The following is a 22,119-nucleotide window of genomic DNA, read 5'->3' as shown; positions in this document are numbered from 1 at the left end:
CTTTCCTTTTATTTCTTTTCTTTTCTTTTTAAAAAGATTTTAACCATTTATTCATGAGAGACACAGAGAGAAGGCAGAGACATAGGCAGAGGGAGAAGCAGGCTGCCCATAGGGATCCTGATGTGGGACTCCATCCCCATACCCTGGGATCATGCCCTGAGCGGAAGGCAGACACTCAACTGCTGAGCCACCCAGTGGTCTGGGATCCAGAATTTTCTTAAACTTCAACTTGTACCATTTAAAAAGATTGACTGTAGATTACTGTGACTTTGTAGGTAACCAAATAATTTAAACTTGCTTTTAAATTTCTGTAGTTTTTCTCTTTTATGCATAAACTTCATTCCACCAGCTCAGAGAGCCTGCTCTTTCTTGACTTTTAACTCCAACTGAAAGTAAACTGTAATACAGGTTTTACTTCTCAAGACACCTTCCATGATTGATTGTTACTTTGAGCTACAGGATTCCATGTCATGTTATGTCATGTTACTAAGAGTAAGAACAGCTAAATATTTGGAAAGAAAGTAAACAGATATAATAAGGTAGAAAACATTATCCTACATCTGTAGCCGTTCAATAAATATCAATAATTTTCATGTGCAGACATGAAGGTGACCCTCTTTCTTTGAGGTACAATCACAGAAAATACTTGCCAATGTATTTTTCTTTTTTTTCTTTTCTTTTATTCCTGAATCAGTAGAAGGGCAAGGTTCTAATGTCCAATAACTGTCTTGAAGATATCTAGAAGAGTGGTATTAAAACAGTTGGGATATTGTCTGCCAAATCATCCCTCATACTTCTGTTGAATTTTGCCACAGGGGTTCTTCATCCTGCTGTTTGGAACCATTATGGACCGCAAGGTAATTTGAATTTGTTTCACTCATTGTAAAAATTTTCACAGGGCTCAGGGTAGCAGGGGGTGAAACAGCTTTGATCAGAAGCCTGGTCCATGGGAGTGAATTTATGGAGGTGCTTGAGGCATGAGCTGAGGGGAGGAAGGGAGAGAAGTATATTCTCATTTCCTGTACTTAAGTCAACAGGAGGCTGTATATGAGAGTAGCTAAAAGAATAAAAACCATAACCAGAATTTTAATTTTAATCCTAAATCTAATTATAATAACCAAAATTTTAGTTTTTTTATTATTTTATTTTTTTAAAGATTTTTTATTTATTTATTCATGAGAGACACGCACAGAAAGAGAGAGAGAGAGAGAGAGAGGCAGAGACATAGGCAGAGGGAGAAGCAGGCTCCATGCAGGGAGCCCGATGCAGGACCTGATCCTGGGTCTCCAGGATCACACCCTGGGCTGAAGGCGCCGCTAAACCACTGAGCCACCCAGGCTGCCCCATTTTATTATTATTATTTTTTAAAAAATGTATTTGTTTGTTCATGAGAGACACACACAGAGAGGCAGAGACATAGGCAGAGGGAGAAGTGGGTTCCCTGTGAGGAGCCTGATGCAGGACTCAATCCTGAGACCCTGGAATCATGCCCTGAGCCAAATGTAGATGCTCAACTTCTGAGCCACCCAGGTGCCCCCAGAATTTTAGTTTTAATCCTAAATTTAAGTATAATGACACCTTAATTTTTATCCAAATCTTATTGGGTAAGCACTAGACTAAGCCATCTGATGCTGCTTCTTCCAGGGTTACTGGTCTCGAAGTTTCAGGACCTGGGTCTGGGTTTTGGGGATGTTGTCATTTCTTGTCTGTCATTGCTTCTTCAGATAAGAGATGCTCTGAGGATGAGGATGTCTTCACTGAAGGGAAGATCAAGGGCCGCAGAGGTAAGCCTTCCCTTTCAGGCTCAATACTGAAGGGTCGGTGTCCTCAGCAGAGTCATGTAGAGACAAATATTATAGCTTGGTATTTAGGATTTGTTAGCAAAGTGAATTATTAGGGGATACATTCATTCATTCATTCATTCATTTCTTCACTCGACAAATTTGGAGTATCCAACTGAGGCTTAAGGTCAGTAAAATATACCTCTCTAGAGAATTTTCCACCTTGGATGTATTTCAGCTTGACATCTGGACCGTTGAGATGGGACAACATGAAACCAGGATCAAGACTCGTAAAACACTAGAGCTGGGAAGTGAGAGATGAGTTAGAAATAAGGTTCTAGTCCAAGCTAGTTGTTTCCTAGGTAAGGAAATCAAGGTCCAGAGTGCTTATGAGATTTGCCTGAAGCCACCCGGATAATCATGAGAATTAGCATTCTCTTTGCTCAGGACTCTTTTCAGTAAACTATATTCTTAGATTGAAGTATATATATACTTATTGATCTTGAAGATGACTTTGACCAAGCTATCCATCTTTTAAGGTACCAACTAAAATTGCCATCAGTGCTATATTAATTAATTAGAAAGAAGTCATTTACTTAACCAACAATTTTACAATAAAAGCTACTTTCTTAAAAATAAACAAAAAATTTTCTGAACACATTGAGAGTCAGCACTTACAGTTAACTAGTATTGAGGGTGACTTTTGGTATCCCTAGTTCATCAATTCTAAGATAGGCATTTTTTTCACCTTTAAACATTTCTGAAATTGGAATGTATCTTACAATTAGGGGCATGTCATGAGTTAATTGGCAAGTTTTTTTTTCTTTCTTTTTCTTAAGGGAACATAATAATGACATAGCTAACAATGTTAGGTTCTGAAATATAATTTAATTCTGTGTAGCTGTGTCAATTTGAGTACTATTTTTCAGGCTTCCATTTTTACATGTTTATCTCTAGGAAGACATATATATAAATATAAACACTTTTTTTTTTGTCAGTGCCGTTACTTAGTGACATTGCTGTTAACTTTTTTTTTTCATTTAGAATGCATCATTAAGCCCAACCAATGGATCTAAATTAATGAATCGTTGAAGATGAGATGTGAGTATTAAAAACTCAAGGAGAATCTTTACTTTAAAGTTGTGACAAACTCCTGAATGTCCCTTGTGAGCTCACTATTGCCTATGGTGTGATGCAGGAGTGAGGTGGGGAGGGGACAGGTAGATAGATCTTTCAGAGATTAAAAACTTCTTTACTACACAGTGCATAAATGAAAATATGCACATCCTCAAAACCTATGTCATGTCAGTGTCTACGTCCACATTTTTAAAAAGTTTTAATTGATTTAAATTCCAGGTAACATGCAGTGTAATATTAGTTTCAGGTATACAATATAGTCATTCAGTACTTCCATAGAACACCCAGTGCTCATCACAGCAAGTGTCCTCCTTCATCCCCATCACCTATTTCAACCATCACCACCCCCATCTCTCCTCTGGTAACCATTAGTTTGTTCTCTACAGTGAAGAGTGTGTTTCTTGGTTTGCCTCCCTCTCTCTTTCCCCCACCTTTGCTTATTTGTTTTGTTTCTTAAATTCCACATATGAGTGAAATCATATGGTATCTTTCTTTCTCTGAATGACTTACTGATTTAGCATGATACTCTTTAGCTCCATGCATGTCATTGCAAATGGCAAAGTTTCATTCTTTTTTATGGCTGAGTAACATCCCATTATATATATATATATATACACACACACACATACATATATACATATATACACATATATACATACATACATATACATATATATACATATATATACATACATATATACATACATACATATATATATACGCATATATCTCACTTCTTTTTTTATCCATTCATCAATCAATGGACACTTGAGCTGTTTCTGTAGTTTGACTATTATAGAATGAGATAATGCTACTATAAACACCAGGGTGCATATATTCCTTTGAGTTAGTATTTTTAGTGCATATATTCCTTTAGAGTTAGTATATGGCCAAATCTTAAGCATACTTCTCTTTCCTCAATGAGAGGATGATGTCATCAGATCTACACTGATATAGGATACACCCTTGCTGTCTATACACTCACACACCTTAATTCCATCTTGTCAGTAAGTGGTGACACTTATAATAGTCTCATTGTTGAGAAGGAAGGCTTAATTGATTGAAATCACAAAGCAACAAGCCTATCTCTCCCTAATGAAGTTGGAGTCCAGAATCATCCATAAGGGAGTATGAGTAGAATTGCAGCAAGTTAGCTACCTAACAGCCAACCTTTGAGACATATTTCTACACAGATGAAATTAAGGAAAAACAAATACTGGACATCCATAAAGAGGAGATACATAACAAAGAGGCATCCAGGAGCCTGAGAGGTCTAGGGGAACATGAGCAGGGATGATCGATTTTGGTATGGTTTTGTCTTAGAGAGGTTTCATGGCTTTTGTACATGGATATAGATGAGTCTCAGATTTTTTAAAACACCATCTGGAAGCAGGCACATCCTCTTTTAAATTCATTCTCTTTCAGAGTCAGGGCCCAGTATTGAGCAATGGGGCAAAGCCAAGAGTTGAAACAGTGGAATCACAGACATTCTGAGTTGGTGGACCTCTTAAGGGACCTGCTACATTACAGATCCTACAAACCTCATGTGCTGCTGTGGGACATTGGCTCATGGTCCCCGGGAGAGAGAGGGAAAGAAAGAGGGGTTTGTCATACATGCTGACGGGCATTGTGTGGGGTGCTGGGAAAACACCAGCATATTATCCTTAATTAATTATCTTCACATTTGGGTTTTTATGTCAGTGATTTAAAAGCGGGGAGGAGAGATATCATAGTCCTTTAAAAAGGGGAACTCTCCCACCTCTCCTCATTTCCTAGTCCACAGAGCTCCTCCACAGTGGAACATCACTATAACATTTCTTGATTAGTCACTACTCAAGAGGTAATTCAAATGACCTGTGAAAGGTCAGCTTTCACAGTTGACCTTTCCATTAAGTTCCAGATTTGACCTATTTTAGGAAGTTTGTTAGACTGTTTCAGGTAGAGGAGGATCTGCCTCCTGGGGATACTAAATCTGTGCATTCTAAAGGAGAGAGGCTGGTTGAAGTCTAATCTCCAGCGAGCTGAGTGGACCAGGTTGGCTGTAGTAAAAATTGGATAAAACCAATAGAACTCAGGATCTGGACCACACTCCTACCTGGAATTAGGGAGGTGCACAAAGCTTCCACGACAGGGTGGGAGAAAGTGTAGGGAGGAGGTGGAGATGTACTAACAATTCCCCAAAAATAATCCTCACCACATGATTCTTCAACTCTTGTTTTTGAACCTATGAGGTAGGGGATGAACTGAAGATTGCATTTTCTCATTGTATCCTTCATAGGTGGCCAAGTGCCTATCGAATTCTCTCACTACTTGGAGCTGTGCTTTTTACATGCGGACACACATGGAACCAGAAGGATTAGAAACAGCAGCTGACACTGGTGCAGACCATGTTAGGGGTGCAACGAGTTAGACATCAGGGATAGGAAAATCACTATAAGTGAATGGAGACCTAGCAGCACGAGAGGGGTTTCAGCAGGATGGGGGGGGGGTGGTGGTGCTCCATCCATGGGTTAAGGTCAGAATTATGGAACATAATTAACATGTTCAGCAACATGGGGGTTGGGGGAGGTTTGGTAAGTGCAGGGCAGGTTGCAGCCCAAGGCAGGGCTAAACCACAAGGAAAAGGCAGTATTTCAAACTTTAAATCAGGGTACAAAATTGAAGACTGCCAGAGTCTGAGGAAATACGCAGAATTCCATTGGTGAGACAGGGGCCAGGAGTTCCGAATTGGACTCGTAGGACTTGTGACCTTGAGCGTGGGTAGAAGCTATCCCAGTGACCTATCCCAGTCTATATCCCAGTGGTCTATCCCAGTGACCTCAGGTTTGATGGCTCTTAGAAACGAGGTCAGGAAAAGTTTGTTAGGAGGTCTGGAGATCAGGGAAGGACTGCAGAGGTGTGTGAATCCCATTCTGGAGGCAGAGAAGAGAGGGAGAGAGAGAGAGAAGGGGGGTGGGTGGGTGGGGGAGGACACAGCTGCACAGCACCCTCTGCTGTTCTGACCCAGTGTTATTCCCAGTGTCCCTAGGAAGTCTCTTCAGTTCCTGGAAAATAAGTGTTTATTCCTGAATTCACCTCAAAGGATGCAGAACTCTTCATTCCACAGTGAGACATGAGACTGACTGAACAAATGCCTCCAGAGAAACGACATGGTTTTCTGTGTGAAGTTGTAAGTTCAGAGTAGCAGTCATTCTAGAGACCAAGCTTAGGTAGCCCAAGAGGTAGAGAGGGCGTTGAGCACCAAGTTTAGGACTGAGGGAGCAGCCTGAAGAAGGGAGAGGGCACAGGAAAAGGAACCCAGGAGAATAGCCTTCCTACTGTGTGGCTTTGAGGAGATGGCTCAAGGCCTCTGGGCCTCTGTTCCCTCATCTGTAAAATGGGGCTAGTGATAGTACGTACCTCCCAGGATGGTTTCAGGATTCAACGAGCTAACATATTCAGAACTTGGAGAATAATGCCTGGTTCAAATTAAGTTATCAGTAAGTGCCAGCTATACTTCCTGTTAACGTGTGTTTTAACCATTTTGCTTAGGCTGCTCCATTTTTCGAAAATGTTCCGTGTCCTGGACTGAGAGTGAAGATCTAGGAGAGGGAAGCTGGAATGTAGGGGCAACCGAGCTTCCTCAGAAGACTTTCTCTTCTTGCCAAGTGTGACACCTAAGCCGTCAGGGCAAAATGTTTGCTGAGGAAAAAGTGAGAATGACATTTGGTGACTGGGTTTGAAGGATATAGAACCACGGACCCTTTGACCACCTACCCATGACTTGCAAGAGCCTGGCTTCTTGGTCAACCTTGTCAAGATTAAGATAGTAAGCCATTTTCTGAGGTCCTGGACGAGCCTGGAGCTATTGGGGCTCTACTGAAGGGGTCTGCTTTCACTCTCAAGGCCTGTTCTGTGTCTCCTCCATAAGCCCAGCCACTGTAACTGTATGGATCCTGCATACTTTGGGGGACAGGAGTTATGTCCAGTGTCAAGGGTAGGGGTGGGCATGCTGCAAGGGTAGGGTGGCAGCAGAAATACTGAATCTACTTTGGAGACAGTTAAGTCATGGTAAGTTTCCTAAAAATAGGAACAGAAGAAAAATAAGAGGACTTTTAAATGTGTTTATTATTTTAGTCTGTTTTAGACCTTGTGTAAAATAATTTAGCTACTAGGACTTTAGTTTCCTCATTTGTGAAACTTAAACATATTCTTGTAGATATTATTATTTGTGTGTGTGTTTAAACCCTATACATAAAAAAATTTTAGACATGAAAATAAAAACATTTACTTTTCACAACTTGTTCATGTGTGAGTTCATTCAAGGTGGATGGCCCCATTGGTACCACAACATTCTTGGGTACAACCCTTTTATCAGTCTACCTCAACCCATTGACCGGATACTCAGGAAGCCCAGGAAAGTAATCCTATCATGTATTTATAAGGTGAGGACCTGGAAATATTTGGCAAACAGCACTGCAGTCTTTCAGACATGCTCAGTAAAATTTCTATTGCCAGTTTGGTTTTAAACAGACGGCTATCAGTAGGGCTGAAGAGGACCGTGTGTGTGTGGGGTGGTGCAGTTTGATGAAAGCAGAAGTTGTAAAGGCCAGTCACCCCTTTTTCACAAAACACACACACAAGTACCTTTTTGCAGCCCTGCTTTCAGGACTTTTAGTGTTGGTAGTTTATAAACAAGACAAGGGTTGGTTTCAAATCAAACTAATTATTTTAGTGATAAAAAATTTTAGTCATTTGGAAATTGTAGTCCTTTCATAGAATTAAATTATTCATAATGAGGGACATGAATCTAACTTCTATATTTAGAACATTTCCTGAACATTCATTTATTGACCCACTTTTCTGACTCTAGCCATTATAAAAACAATTTTTACTTCTCTCAACCCCCTGAGATTTAGAAAGTTCAGTGCATCAGGTAATTCCAAACCAAATAATTGCCTTTAGTTTGGTAGATTTACTTGGTGTCATATCAAGGTCAAATTAATAATTTCCTCATGATAATAGCATTTAGTCTCTTTTTTCCCATATTTTTTCCAAGCTCTCCCTCTTCTTAGCACATATTAGGGGAACTATCATGCTGAGTAGTCAGTTCTGCAGTAAGAGAACACATGCATTTCTAAAAACCACCACACTATGCAAACTGGTAATAAAACTCGCAGAACTTATGGGAAAAATGCATTAGGGGATGTAATATGCCAGCATCAAGGCATGAATCTTAGGCAGAAATATCTTAGCCTTGAGCAATTCAGCTTAAAAACAAATTTTCTCCTAGAAATTTTTCCCTTCTGGTAATTTTCATCTCTGAACACAACTCAGTGACTTAATGGTTGTACTCTCATTGAGGAATCAATTCTTCTGTTCTTCTTCTTCTTTCTTTTCTTCTTCTTTCTTTTCTTCTTCTTCTTCTTCTTCTTCTTCTTCTTCTTCTTCTTCTTCTTCTTCTTCTTCTTCTCCTTCTCCTTCTCCTTCTCCTTCTCCTTCTCCTTCTCCTTCTCCTTCTTCTTCTTCTTCTTCTTCTTCTTCTTCTTCTTCTTCTTCTTCTTCTTCTTCTTTCTTCTTCTTTTTGCTTTAGAGAAGGAGAGAGAGGTGGGGAAGAGGCAGAGGGAGAGCAGAGCCCAATGTTGGGCTCCATCTCACAACTCTGAGATCAGAATCTGAGTCAAAATCAAGAGTCAGACACTTAACTGACTGAGCCACCCAGGTGCCCCCAAGAAATCCACTTTTCAACTGCATTACATGGCCAGATGATATTTTATCCATAGTCTCTTCCCATCTTCCGATATCCCATTCATTCATGTAGAGGTGCCTGGAAGTTTGCATGACAAACAGAAGGGATGGCTTCTGGTGTTTGGTTTCCCATCCCAATTTTTTGAAAGGTAAAATCTTCTCAGGGAGTGGGGATGTGGTTTGAGAGAGATACAGGATCTCTGGGACACAGGCAAGATGTGGCACCACTAAAAGAGGCAACCAGAGAATGGAACTCATATCCTGTGTCTTTCCCTGAACTTCCTCTCGGAGAACTCATATTGAGATTAAAGAGCCCTCAGTGCAGGACCTGACAACCAGCAGAGGAAAAATTTTAGCTGATAAAACATGTGAAGAATGTTAAAACTTGGTAAGCAGGAAACCATCAAGGTACAGAAGGCATTTTAAGACAATGGAAAGAACTTCTGTTAAGACACAGGAATGGGCTCTGATGTTCAGGGAATAAGGACTGTAAACATCTCAGCCATTGGGCCTGGGGATTTTTGGATAGAGTAAGTATGGATTGGGACTTGGCTCTATGATATTCTTCATGTATATGCAGGGTAGGCCAGGGGAAAAAGACAGGTTTGGAAGACAGCCAGATGTATGTTTCAATTCTGTCCTTTCTACATTCTTTGGGGTGACTTGGACAAGTTATTTAGCTCCTAGAAGTTTCCATAAAATGCTCATCCATAAAGTTCTGGCAATCTAAACCACACCTTATGCTATTATGGAAAGTGAAGAAGGTGATGTCTGTAAAAGCACATTTCTTAGTGTCTAGTAGATGGGAGACATTTGAGAAAAGTTTGTTCCCCTCCCTATCCCTTTATTTGTCTGGGGATGAGAGTGTGAATACCTTGCCTTTTCTCTGAAGGTGCTTTTGGCTCTGTGTAGCAGGCAAAGCAGGGGTGTAGACTGGAGAAGTGGAATCAAGGACTTCCATACTAGCACCTTCATTGAGCTCTAGGGCAAGAGCTGGAGGAGGGCTTCAAATGTCCTTCTAGTGGATTGGCCTGGTCACAGGAGAGGAATGGAGAGAGGGTTTTAGAGCAGTGACCTGCCTCAGGAATGAAAATTAAAACTGGATCTGGAGCCTAGCATAAGAGACAGCAGGACTCTGTATGATAAAACAATAATTTTCAGAGTAATGGAGAAGATAAATTTCATTTTTGAACAACTTCAGTCACTTAATTCCATAATTCAAAGCAAGCTTCGTGGAAGATTAGTGGTAAGGGCTCTCCACGTGCTAAAATTAATGTGTCTACAGAGGGTTCCTTGGGGAGAGATGGCTTGACACTTCTATTACCGTTAAGAAAAACCATCCATGAATGCCATGAAGCACTGCGGCGACTCTCCTCCAGCTGCCAGCTGAATGATACTACATGTAAAGGCCCAGCTCCCTTGCCTAAATTTGGCACATTTCTGAAGGGCCACCCACCTCCAGACTTCCTGTGGGATTGGCTAAAGCTTCTGTTGCCACTACACTGCAGTTTGATCCTCCCTCTGCCCTCTCAGGCTCCCTTCTGTCCCTCATGGGTGTTCTCGTGAGTACTTCCCAAAAAACTTTATGCAAGCAAACCTCCATCTGAGTCTGTTTTCCAGGGCATGTGACCAATGACACTATGCATGGTAGACTGCTGTTATGGATGCACTAATGCTGTTCTTTGTGCAGAGTGAGTTGAAGCAAGTCACAGTCTGAATGTTCTGCAAGGTAGACTGAGGGAGTGTTGGTGGAGATTTTTTAACATTTAATGATACGTTGCGTCCTATGGAAGTAGGTCTCACTTTTTGTTTTAGATAAGCGATGTGGTAGCAAAGCAATCCGGGACTCAATATTTCAAGTTCATCAGCTATTATCAGAGACCTACCAATCAATGACTTTGTAGGCTGACATAAGATCCTGTAAAGAGGAAGCACAGCTCCTGATCTTGAACGTGGCCACCCAGCATGAATACACTTTGAGATGTGATTGTTTACCCGAGGAATGAGGCCATTTCAAAAGCAGTCTAGTGCTCTTCTTGATTTTTAGGGAGATTATATAGTAAAGACAAACAAGGAAAAACTCAGGTCCTAGCACCTGCTATGAACTCTGAGAGTACCTGTGTGCTATGAGGCATGGGACCTAAGCAAAGTCAACCTTTCCATTCATCCCATTTCCTCATCTGTCACTGCGGATAAAGACTAAAGAATGTTGGCTGTGATCCTGAGTCTCCAATTCCCTGACCTTAGAGGCTCCCAAAGAACTCCAGGGGGAATGCTACAGCTATTTGTTTCTCATAAGCACTTCTATGTGGAGTCATATTCTCACAGGGAGGCCAGGATTGGTGAATGGGGCTGGACCATGTCACTGGAAGCCTCAAGGCCACCTTTTGTCTTTCTGGCCCAAGGCCACATGACCTTGGTTTGTTATCTAGACTCTCAATGTCTAAAGTGAGCTCAAAGACAAGTGCTTGAAATACAAGCAAATATTTGTCTTTAAATCTTGGATCAGTGGCCTAGGCTGCAGGCTCCAGGTTTCCTACTTACCATAGTACTGTGGTTAGTGGGGCCACCGCTGACCCAAGCTCTGGGCAGAGCATCTGTGCTTCAGCCTGGCCTCCCAGCCTCGGCCACTGTGATACTAAAGTCTTTTACTTATCAGCTCAACTCTACCCACTTCTAAGTCCAGCCATTATGGAAAGTACGCTCAGAGCATCATAGACACTGAAACTTAAGACATGCAATTTACAGTCTGCAATCCGGATTAAGTGTACTAGTCCTGAGTCCTGAGTCCTGAGTGTCTTTGGCTCATTCTATTTCCTTTATCTCCTATATTGGGCAGGGTTTACTGAATATCTGTTGTGCTGTGACTGTTCCTTATTCTGTAGGCCACCTTCAGGACTAGAGCCCTGAGTTCCCCTCTGGACAGTTTCATCCTTGGAGACTGTGCCATGTCCTGGCTGGAGCCCTACTCCACTGGTCAGCTGCTTGGGATCCACTGTCATTGTCAAGTGTGCTTGGCTGCTGTACCCTGTGGTATTCTAGACTCCTTAGACCCATGGCCCAGGTCAGACTCCTGCTCATGGCCCAGGTCAAACACTGTTACCCAGACCCTGTGAACTCTGTCTGGGACTCAGGTGGCTGCTCACTCCCTATGGAACCAGCCCAGGTTTGCTTCCTCTCCTTCCCCACTAGCTTTTTCTACTGAGGTTTCAGAATACTTCAAGAAAGAGTCTCTTTCTTCTATCCCCTATTTGTCTCACCTCACAGTCTGATGTTGCTGTCTAGCCATGCCCCTGAATGGAGCTCAGTAGAAAAGTTTTTAACGATAGTAACTTCTCCCCAATAGGATTTTTTAAACAGAAAAAAACCCCTCCTATTATTTTATGTTTTAATCACCAAGGGTGTCTCATGTGATCGACCAACCTGAACTTCAATGTTTTCTCCTAGCTGGGGTCACCTGATCTTAACATTTAGGATCAGATTTGCCTAAGGCTTTAGGACAGATTCTGTCCTTAATCAAGAGGAAAGAAGCCTTGTTTGGGAGGAACTAGCTGATTCAATAATAGTTAAACATGACTTTATTTTTATTTATTTACCAGTTGTAGCACCTGGAAACTTCCACCTTTCTCCTGGGACCCACTTTCCATAGTGTACCAGCCCTAATAACAAACCGCCTTGTGTTGATAGGCTTCTCTGATGCTAGGTCCACAGAAGTCTGGATATTCTCCTTGTCCCACATCTTCTATTTTCCTCTAGGTCCTCCCTGACCATAGCCAATGTCTGTTTCCAGATGTTCTTTATCAGTCTGCCCACTGACTTGGAAACCCCTTTTACTTTCCACAGGAATGTCTTCTTGCCCAATATTTGCTCGAACTACCATCTATTTCCTATTTCAATATTTCCAGATCCACTTATTAATTTAACCTTATTGGGCATCCACGCTGCACTTAAAGTTGTGAACAAAACCCAGTCCCCATCTCCCAGGAGCTTACTGTGTATTAAAAAGGAAATATTAGTGGTAGATAGCTCTGTTAAAGATATTATCTAAATTAGTCCATTTTATTCTCAGAATCCTATGAGGGGGATATTATCTGGAGAAAGAGGCTCAGCTAGTTTAGGTAGATTGGCCTGGATCATGCAGGCAAGAGGGGCAGAGTTAGATTTAGAACCCAGGTCAGTCTAACTTTGCTGTATTAATTAATAATCCTCATCTTGTGTGATGAAAAGTCTAAGTACAGTTTGTCAACTAATAGGGAAACAACCTACTGACTTTGGTTGGAATTACATTGACCTGGCAGAGAGTTAGTAGCTTTGCAAGATTGCATCTTCTCATTCATCAGCATAACTTATCCCTCCACGTTAGTCTTTTTTTGGTCCGAGGGTCTTCTTCAAATTCTCTACATGTTCTATAGTATTCTATGTAGGTACCTTGCATTGTTTTTTATTTTATTTATTTTTAGGTACTTGGTGTTTTTGCTTATTTTTGGTATTTTTATTTATTTATTTTTTCTTTTTTAAAATTTAAATTCAATTAATTAACTCTCAGAGGTAGAGTTCAGTGATTCACCAGTCTTATATAATACCCAGTCCTGGTATTTTAAAAATATATATTAATTTCTAATTGTTTATTGCTGTATGTAGAAAGAAAGGAATTGATATTTGTACATTGTTTTTATATTTGGAAACCTTGTTGAATTTATTTATGTATTCTAATAGCTTATCTTTAGATTTTTTTCTGTGAATACAATCTCATTATATGCAAATAAGGACAGCCCCCCCTTTTCTAACACTTAACGTCTTTTATTTCTTTTTCTTGCCTCACTGTTTTTATATCATTTCATTATCTGAATAAATGAAGCATGATTAGGGTGTCATAGCATACACTTTTCTCTGGCTGAGTTCATAAGTTTCTGTTGTCTTTGCCATATTAACAGTGAGTCTTACTCAGTAGTGGCTCTATGAGCCATATCAGAGTGTAGTATACCTGTGTCAGCCAGAGTCAGGAGTGGGTGGCACTTGTTGTTGCTAAGAGTTGGGTCTGTGTTAGCTGTATGACTCATTGATTAGTGAGAGTTTCATTCTATTCTGCATAGATCACAGAAGACTTGTTAGCATCATTTTGTGTTTATTTTTTATTTCTTTATGCATAGACAACGCCTCAGAAGAATGAGAGGGAAGAAGGGAAGGAGAGAAGGAGGGATGGACAGAGAGACAGACAGACTGCATTTGTTAAAAAACTTTCCTAAGCCTTGTTCTGCTTCACAGCCAACACTGCCTTTATACCCGGAGAACCTCTTTAGTGTCCCCTCTACAGTGCTCTAAGGCCTATATAGTTCCCGTAGGGGCTAGAAAATCAAGTAATGGTTAACTCTGGGTAAATCCAATGCTCACTTTATTCCTAGGCTGCAGAGGTCAGAATTACTGAGATCTCACAAAGTGACACCCAGCTCCCATTTCAGAGAGCCCCGCTATCATTGATCTTAATAAACACTCTCTTTGAAATTGTCTTTAACTGGGGATCAATGCTGATGCCTTATTCCATGTGACAATCCTGATTTCACCATTTAGTTTTATTCTTCTTTTACTCAGATAAGTATTAGTGGGGCAATTATAGAAATATTTAAGATTAAGACTCATATAAAGCTGAATATGGGATATCTGATTGGCTCAGTCCATTAAGCATACAACTTTTAATTTCGGCTCAGGTCATGATCTCAGGGTCGTGAGATCAAGTCCTTTGCTGGGCTTTGTGCTGGGCATGGAGCCTGCTTAATATTCTCTTACCTTCTTCTTCTTCTTCCCCTCCAGCACCCTTGCCCTCCCCATCTCTGGCTCCCACACTCTTACCCTCTCTCTCTCTAAAAAAAAAAGGTTGAAAACTTCAAATTTTTAGGTTTATGGGTATTTGACATGTGCTCTCTAAAGTAACTTCTTAACTTGATGGCAGATATTTATTGACCAGTAGAAATATGGAAAAAGTGCACTTAAACATCAGCATTTCTTTCCATGAGAAGACGGTAAAGGCTATAGAAAAAAACTGGGGTTAGTTGTCTAAGGATCAAAATTCAAGTTTTCTAACTAGTACAAAGTTTTCTCTAGTATATCATTTTTCACCTAGCATGCCTATGTGATTGCCTAATTTTGAACAAAAAATTGACTTGAACAAAACATATAACTTGATAGCTCTATTTATATATTATATATTTACATCTAGTAGATATATAGTTTTAACTCAAGTGTACCAGTTTTTTTTTTTTAAATCACAATTTAGTTTTCATTTTGGGACTTGCCTCATCTTAAATAAAAATATGTTGTGTATTATACATAATTTATATTTCTATTATATTTCATATAAATTTTAAATATATATCCATTTAAGGTAAATTATTCCCTCTAGGTCAATTTGAGTCAGTTCAGGATATATTTCTCCTTATCCATTTTCTACTCTTATCTTCCTGAAATAGTACTTTAGCTCTAGAAACTTCCATTAGATTCATACATCAATGAAAAGAAGACCTTGAATCCTTGGGCATGCTCTATCATATATTGGCTTCTACTGGGTACCATCTGGTCCTTGGGCAGAAGTCATCGTCCATGCTGGCACCTGCAGAGACTTCTGTGAATATATCTAGTCCTTGGCCATATGGCTTGTCCCATTTTCCTTTTCCTTTTCTCTTTCTCCTAACTTCCATGCCCTTTTCTCAGTTGTGTGCAGAGGATTTAGTTATTATCCCATGACTCTCTGAGTTGTCAGGTTGCTTTATCCCTCCCTTCTGTTAGCCTCATAGCCATGTCCACTCCACAATCTCTGCCAGTATAGCAGGGAGAATGTTTGTGAGTCCTTGACTTCCAAAATTTCAGGTAGGAGTGTGAACAAAGTATTTTTTTTTCTTGGACCCCCCAAACTTATCATTTGATTTATTCCATATTCTCTGCCAGTCTAGTATTTACTCTCAGAGCCTACAAGAGCAGATGATCTTCCTGCTTCTCCATCTCTTCTCTCTCTCACAGCCAGAAGAATCCTAATTTATTCTGTGGATAGAATAGACTCATTTTGAAACTGGAAAAAAAAATTCTTCGGGTACTGTTTTAAATCTTTCTGTTTTATCCGCAGACTAATTTTTTCAAAACTGAAAGCTAAGAATTTTTTTTTGAAGATTTTATTTATTTATTCATGAGAGACACAGAGAGAGAGAGGCAGAGACAAAGGCAGAGGGAGAAGCCGGCCCCCTGCCGGGAGCCCAATGTGGAACTCGATCCCAGAACCCTGGGATCACAACCTGAGCCAAAGGCAGAGGCTCAACCACTGAGCCACCCAGTTGCCCCTGAAAGCTGAGAATTTGATGTTTGTTTCCATGGCAGTGATTCATGTCCATAAGACCAAATGGGATGAGGGAAAAGGTCATGAAATGAAAAGAGTTTGCATATGTAAAAAACATTGATTCATGTCTTATACTTGTCTGAATATCCATCCAAGCATCCATCCGTTTGTCCATCTGTCTGTTAATCCTTCCATCTATCCATTTATCCATCAATTTTCTGAATACTCCAGAAAAATTGTTGAGCATGCTGTATGACTTGAATATGACAGGACAAAAATATTAAAAATCAAGACATATTAGAAATTCCAGAACATACAGTAGCTGTGGTAGGCAGAATAATGGCCCCAAAGGTATCAGTATTCTGTTCCTTGAAACCTGAGATTATGTTAAGTTACCTGACAAGGGAGAATTAAGATTGCAGATGGTATTAAATTTGCCAATCAGGTGAGCTGAGATAAGATAATCTTGGATTGAGGCGGCCCCGGTGGCGCAGTGGTTTAGCGCCGCCTGCAGCCTGGGGTTGTGATCCTGGAGACCCGGGATCGAGTCCCACGTCGGGCTCCCTGTAGGGAGCCTGCTTCTCCCTCTGCCTGTGTCTCTGCCTCTCTCTCTGTGTGTCTCAATAAATAAAATCTTAAAAAAAAAAAAAAAGATAATCTTGGATTATCTAAGTGGTACAATGGAATCACAAAGGTTCCTATAAATGGAAGAGAGAGGTCAGAATCAGAAAATTGAAGATACTCCACTGCTGACTTTGAAGGTGGAGAAAGGGGCTGTAAGCCAATCAGGCAGTCGCTAAAAGCTCAGGAAGGTAAGGAAATATTTCTCCCTTAGGGTCTCTAGAAGGAATGTAGCTCTGCTGATGCCTTGATTTTAATGCACTGAGAGCCAATGTTGACTTCTCACCTGTGGAGCTATAAGATAATACATTGTATCATTTTAAGCCAATAAATTTGGAGTAATTTGTTACAGCAATATTAGGAAACTAATATAGTAGCTGTAACTATATGATTATAAACAATGACTTTCTGTTGACTCTATATGAATTTAAATGAATTTAATGAATTTAAAACTTGGAAAACCAACAGTGCAATTGATTTTAATAAATGAAACACTTAGGTGCCCCCTAGTGGCTGAAATCTTGCAGTGAATGACTTGAAATGATACCAGTTTACAGCTATTCCCTTTAAAGAGAAGAAATACTGTGTGCTTCAAGCAGGGCACTTAGGCTTATGGTTTGTGGTCAAATGATTTAAAAAAATGAATCATTTAAATGATTCATTTGAATTGCCAAATAATACAGTGAACTCAACTTGTAAACATTAAAAAATATAGCATTTTATTGTAAGGACATGTGACAGAAAATAGGGGGCCTGTGAGGCCTGCCTAGGAAGCATTAGCCAATGATGGTGCCAGCAGGAAGCACCTGACAGAGAATTTTCCCTCACCCGAACCTTACTCCATGAAATCTATCAAACCTCGACTCTCCTGGTATTATTTAAGGTCAACTAACACTTTCTCAGTCTCATATAGAATATAGTGAAAATACAGCATTGCTTCAACCAGAAAGCACCCCCTAAGCCTTTCCTATAGGGAAGATCTGGACCTGTTTTAGCATACATGGCTTAGTTAAAAGTGCAAGGTGCCTGGTACCTGTTAGGATGGCTCCTTCTAAACAAAAACAAAAACAAAAACAGAAAAATTAGTGTTATGGTTCATGTGGAGAAGTCAGAGCCTAGTGGACTGGTGGTAGGATTGTAAAATGGTGCATTTGCTGTGAAAAAGTGTGGAATTTTCTCAAAAAATTTAAAATAGAACTACCATATGATCTAACAATCCTACTTCTGGGTATATCCTAAAGAATTGAAAGCCCCTATCAGGGGCTAGGGGGAAAGGAAAAAGGAAATTATTTAATGAGCATAGAGTTTCAGTTTTGCAAGATAAAAAAATTCTGGGGATCTGTTTCACAACAATGGAAATATGCTTCACCCTACTGAACTGTACATTTAAAAATGGTTAAGATGACAAATTTTATGATGTATGTTTTTTACTACAATAAAAAAAAGTGCAAGGTAGGAGAGGATGTACAGTAGTGGCTAGAGGACAGAAGGTGGCAAATCTAGGTCATCTAGGTCTTTGACTGAGGAACCATGAAGGTCTTAGTATTCTGGAGAGGAATGTTGGCAGCATGGTATTAGAACAGGCTCTATATCTCAGAGGGTGGGCTCTATTCACATGGTCCCAAGAATTGCCTTCCTCTTGCCATTTTTATATGACTTAACTACAAAAGCATAGCTTTAACCTTCTTATCCTATAACTCAATTTTGTACTAGTCATTGAAAAAGTCCAATTTTTCCACCAGCCATGGGTCATTTCCTGCTGGTATAAATATATGGTCACATTATGCTCAGATCTTTCCACTGTAATTTTTCAAATTATTTATAACTTTTATAATATCTCTGAGTCTAGAAGTTGAACTTAATCACATAACCTATTTTAAGGAAACTTTTCAGGATTTGAGCTAACTTAATTCTCTTAGGCTTTTCATCAGCCTATAACTGTCCTTAGGTTAACTTCCCAAAATCCAGTAGCAAGTGGAGTTAAAGAGCATATGCATGAAGTAAGACAACACCTAGTTCCACCACTGGATCCTCTTTCCACCATTTGCCTGCTGTGTGAGCTTTGACACCTCAGTCAGTTTAAGAGCTACCTAAATTGGGCAGCCCCAGTGGTTTACTGGCTTAGTGCTGCCTTCAGCCCGGGGTGTGATCCTGGAGACCCAGGATCGAGTTCCACATCAGGCTCCCTACATGGAGCCTGCTTCTCCCTCTGCTTCTCTCTCTCTCTCTCTCTCTCTGTGTGTGTGTGTGTGTCTCCCATGAATAAATAAAATCTTTTTTAAAAAATGAGCTGCCTAAAATGGTTTTTGAAACAGTTCTTGACTCCTTACTTAGCAGCCAAGTAACCTGAGTGAGGTTATGAAATTGATCAATGTTTTGCTTTATGTTTATGTTTTTGAAGTTTTGTTTAAAGAAATTTTTTTGTATCCCTAGGTCACAAAGAGGCTGTTTTTCATTCAGGTATTTATTATATCTACAGAAGTGGTTCTTAACTGGGAGTGATATTGCCTCTTGGGAGACAAATGAGGCTTCCCTGACTAATGTCTTGGAGACATTTTGATTGCAGTGATTTGGGTGGTTAGGGGTGCTGCTGGTACCTAGAGTCACAGGATAGCCCCTAAAACAGAATTATCTGGTTCCAACTGTCAATAGTGTCAAGGTTGAGAAACTCTGATCTATTGGCCACCTTTGTTTCTTTTTTTAAGGTTTTATTTATTTATTTATTTGAGAGAGAGAGAAAACGAGCAGGAGGGAGGGGCAGAGGGAGAGGGAGAAGCAGGTTCCCCATGATGTGAGCTGAAGGCAGATACTTAACCAACTGAGCCACCCAGGCACCCTGGACAGTCCACTCTTGAACAATATGTTGTTAGAGGGGAATCCAATTTTGTTTGTTTTTACCCATAGCAATCCAGTTTTTCCAATACTTATTCTTCAGATTTCCATATACCCCCTTTTTTTTAAACACGATTAATGATAACTGCCAACACTTATCTAGAACTTAATACATACACACATAGATACATACCAAGGTCTTGTTAGTGCTGGTTAAATATGAGTATCTTCACACATTCCATGTCCCCTTCCCCTAAATCATACAGATCAAGAAGGAAGCTAAATGAAATCAACCAAACCCCACTATTATAATGTAATTAGAGACAGTAGTACAAACCTTCAGTTCACACACTCTTCAGATCACACACCTTCATTCAAGACTAGCAAAGCTGCTTCCAGAGCCTGCGTTAGAAGGGAAGGTTAAGAGGGACTTGCAAAGAAGAGACCAGAGGGCAGTGTGTCTCGGTGGCAGAAGATCACAGATCATGTCAACTACGATTCCACGCCAACGGGAGGGGGACCTAGCCTGAAGCCTAGTGAGTAGAGAACTGGATGCTGCAGAGTCAGTCAAAAGGAAGAGTCTGGAAGGTGAGTGGGAGTAGCAATCTCAGGAAGACTTTGGTAGTGGGGTGGTGGGACAGAAACAGAGAGATGAGTCTCTGTTAAGGAAAAAAAGGAATTTATTGAACAAAAGTCTCTAACGAAACTAGAGCATCAAAGATTTGGAAGAAGGTAGATAAAAAGTGCATGATTTATTAAAGAAATTGCACTTCATTGAAGCAATGGAAGATAGCTCTGTTTAAGGCTACCTTCCCTTATATGTAAATTTTTTTAATTGAGGAGGAAAAAAATAAAGGTATGAGATAAAGATCAAAAGGACAATTTACAGATAAAAACTCGAAACTTGGGGTCCCTAAATAGAAGAAAAATGGGCTTACCTTCACTCATAATAAGGGAAATGCAAATGAAAACTACACAAGATACCAGTTTCCAATGATCAAATTGGCAAAAATACAAATGTTTGACAACATATGCTCCTGGTGAGGTGTAAAGTAATGGGCACTCTCATACATGGCTGCCTGCCATAAAAAATAGGGGGTGGATGGAGATTAAGCAATATTTAATAAAAGTACATGTGGCTTTACTATTTTCCCTGTAGTTTCATTTCTAGGAAACTAGTGCGATGCGATACCTCCTCAGATAGTAGACAATGTATCCACAAAGTTATTCATTAAAACTCTATTTGTATCAGAAAAAGATTGGAATCAACCCAAATGTTAATCAATAAAGAACTGGTTGAATGAACTGGTGACATATCCTCACCATGCAGTACTGTGCAGGTGTTAAAAAAAACCCAAACAAACCCAGAAGAATATATATAAATTTAAAGAAGCAAGGGACAGAGTCTGTATATAGTAGAGAGTCTTTTGCACAGGCAAGAAGGAAAAATTAGGGTAAACACATATATAAATTTGTTTATTAAAAATATATCCACAGGAAAGATAAAGATGAAAGTAGGAAATACGGTTACTGATAAGTAGGGTGGGAGTGAGACATGGGTAGGACTTAATAGGCATGTGTTAGTTTTCTACAGCTGCTAAAACAAATTGTCATTTACTTAATCACCTAAAACAACATGCACTTATTATATTACAAATCTGGAGGTCAGAGTTCTTAAATGTGCTTCCCTGAGCCAAAATCAAGATGTCAGCAGGGCTGTGTTCCTTTCTGGAGGCTATATAGGACAGACACCCTTTCATCTTCAGAGCCAGCAAGCATGGGTTGATTCCTTGTCCCCTTGAGTCACTTTGACCTCTTCTCTTATAGGAGGTCTTTCTTCTGACTTCACTCTTCTGACTCCCATTTTTTACCGTTAAGAATCCTGATTTTAATACTGAGTCTACCCAGACAGTACAGGATAATCTCCTCATATCAAAACCCTCAATCATGTTTATAAAGTCCCCTTTTCCATGTAAGTGCCATGTTCACAGTCCAAGGATTGAGACATGGACATCTTTTCGTGTGTGTGAGGGGCATGGAGGTGAGCATTGTTTGCCTCCCACAGCATGGAAATGATATTCTATTTTTTTAAACTTTTAAACTATGTATATGTTTAACTTATTAAAAACTAACAAGCCAAAATAGGAAAAAGAAAGCAAGCATGAAAGGCATATATACCAGCTACATTTTATGGGATTCAACACATCTAACCTTCAATAAAATATATGAGGCAGTGCAATTGTGTATAGGAGACTGAAAACCTTTGCTATTTAATAATTTTCCCAAATCATAAAACCAGTTGGTGGCAGAATTATGATTCAAGCTCAAGTTTTTATGACTCTGGAATATTTCCCAAGGTCATTCAGCTCTAGCATTTAAGCCCCAAATGAAGGTTCTTTCCATTACTTAACAGCTGCCTATGATCAGCTGTAATGCTCATACAAGTGTTTCTTCTCTTTGATCTGTTGCCTATATGAAGAATAATAGTCAAATCTTCTGTACTTCCAAATTGTTACAAAATGTCCTCTTCACGTTCTTTTAGAAGCTTCTTTTGCACTTGGAAAAATATTTATATGAGTAGCAAAAATAACACTTCTTGTGGGTGTGATCTAGTACCCAGGGATTGGGGCTGACTTTAGATAAAAGCAGTTCTGGTAGCAAATAGAAAGTCAGAATCATTGACTATAGATGCTGATGGGT

At 39.9% G+C, this 22,119-nt stretch overlaps 1 protein-coding gene across 3 annotated transcripts in view; it reads left to right on the top strand.

Moving 5' to 3' along the window:
- Positions 1-7,197, top strand: part of ADGRF4 (adhesion G protein-coupled receptor F4) — a 31,294-nt gene extending 24,097 nt beyond the window's left edge. For all 3 annotated transcript variants that reach the window (XM_077902646.1, XM_077902644.1, XM_077902647.1), the window contains 4 exons: positions 816-857; positions 1,725-1,784; positions 2,826-2,882; positions 6,450-7,197. In XM_077902646.1, the coding sequence (XP_077758772.1) occupies positions 816-857; positions 1,725-1,784; positions 2,826-2,873 (150 nt within the window). In that variant the 3' untranslated portion in view covers positions 2,874-2,882; positions 6,450-7,197. The remainder of the gene's footprint in view (positions 1-815; positions 858-1,724; positions 1,785-2,825; positions 2,883-6,449) is intronic.
- Positions 7,198-22,119: the final 14,922 nt, after the last annotated feature.

This window comes from Canis aureus, chromosome 7 (assembly GCF_053574225.1).
Source record: "Canis aureus isolate CA01 chromosome 7, VMU_Caureus_v.1.0, whole genome shotgun sequence".
Taxonomy (NCBI): Eukaryota; Metazoa; Chordata; class Mammalia; order Carnivora; family Canidae; genus Canis; species Canis aureus.
The sequence above is the reverse complement of the archived record's forward strand: the minus strand, read 5'-3'. Positions and strand labels throughout refer to the sequence as shown.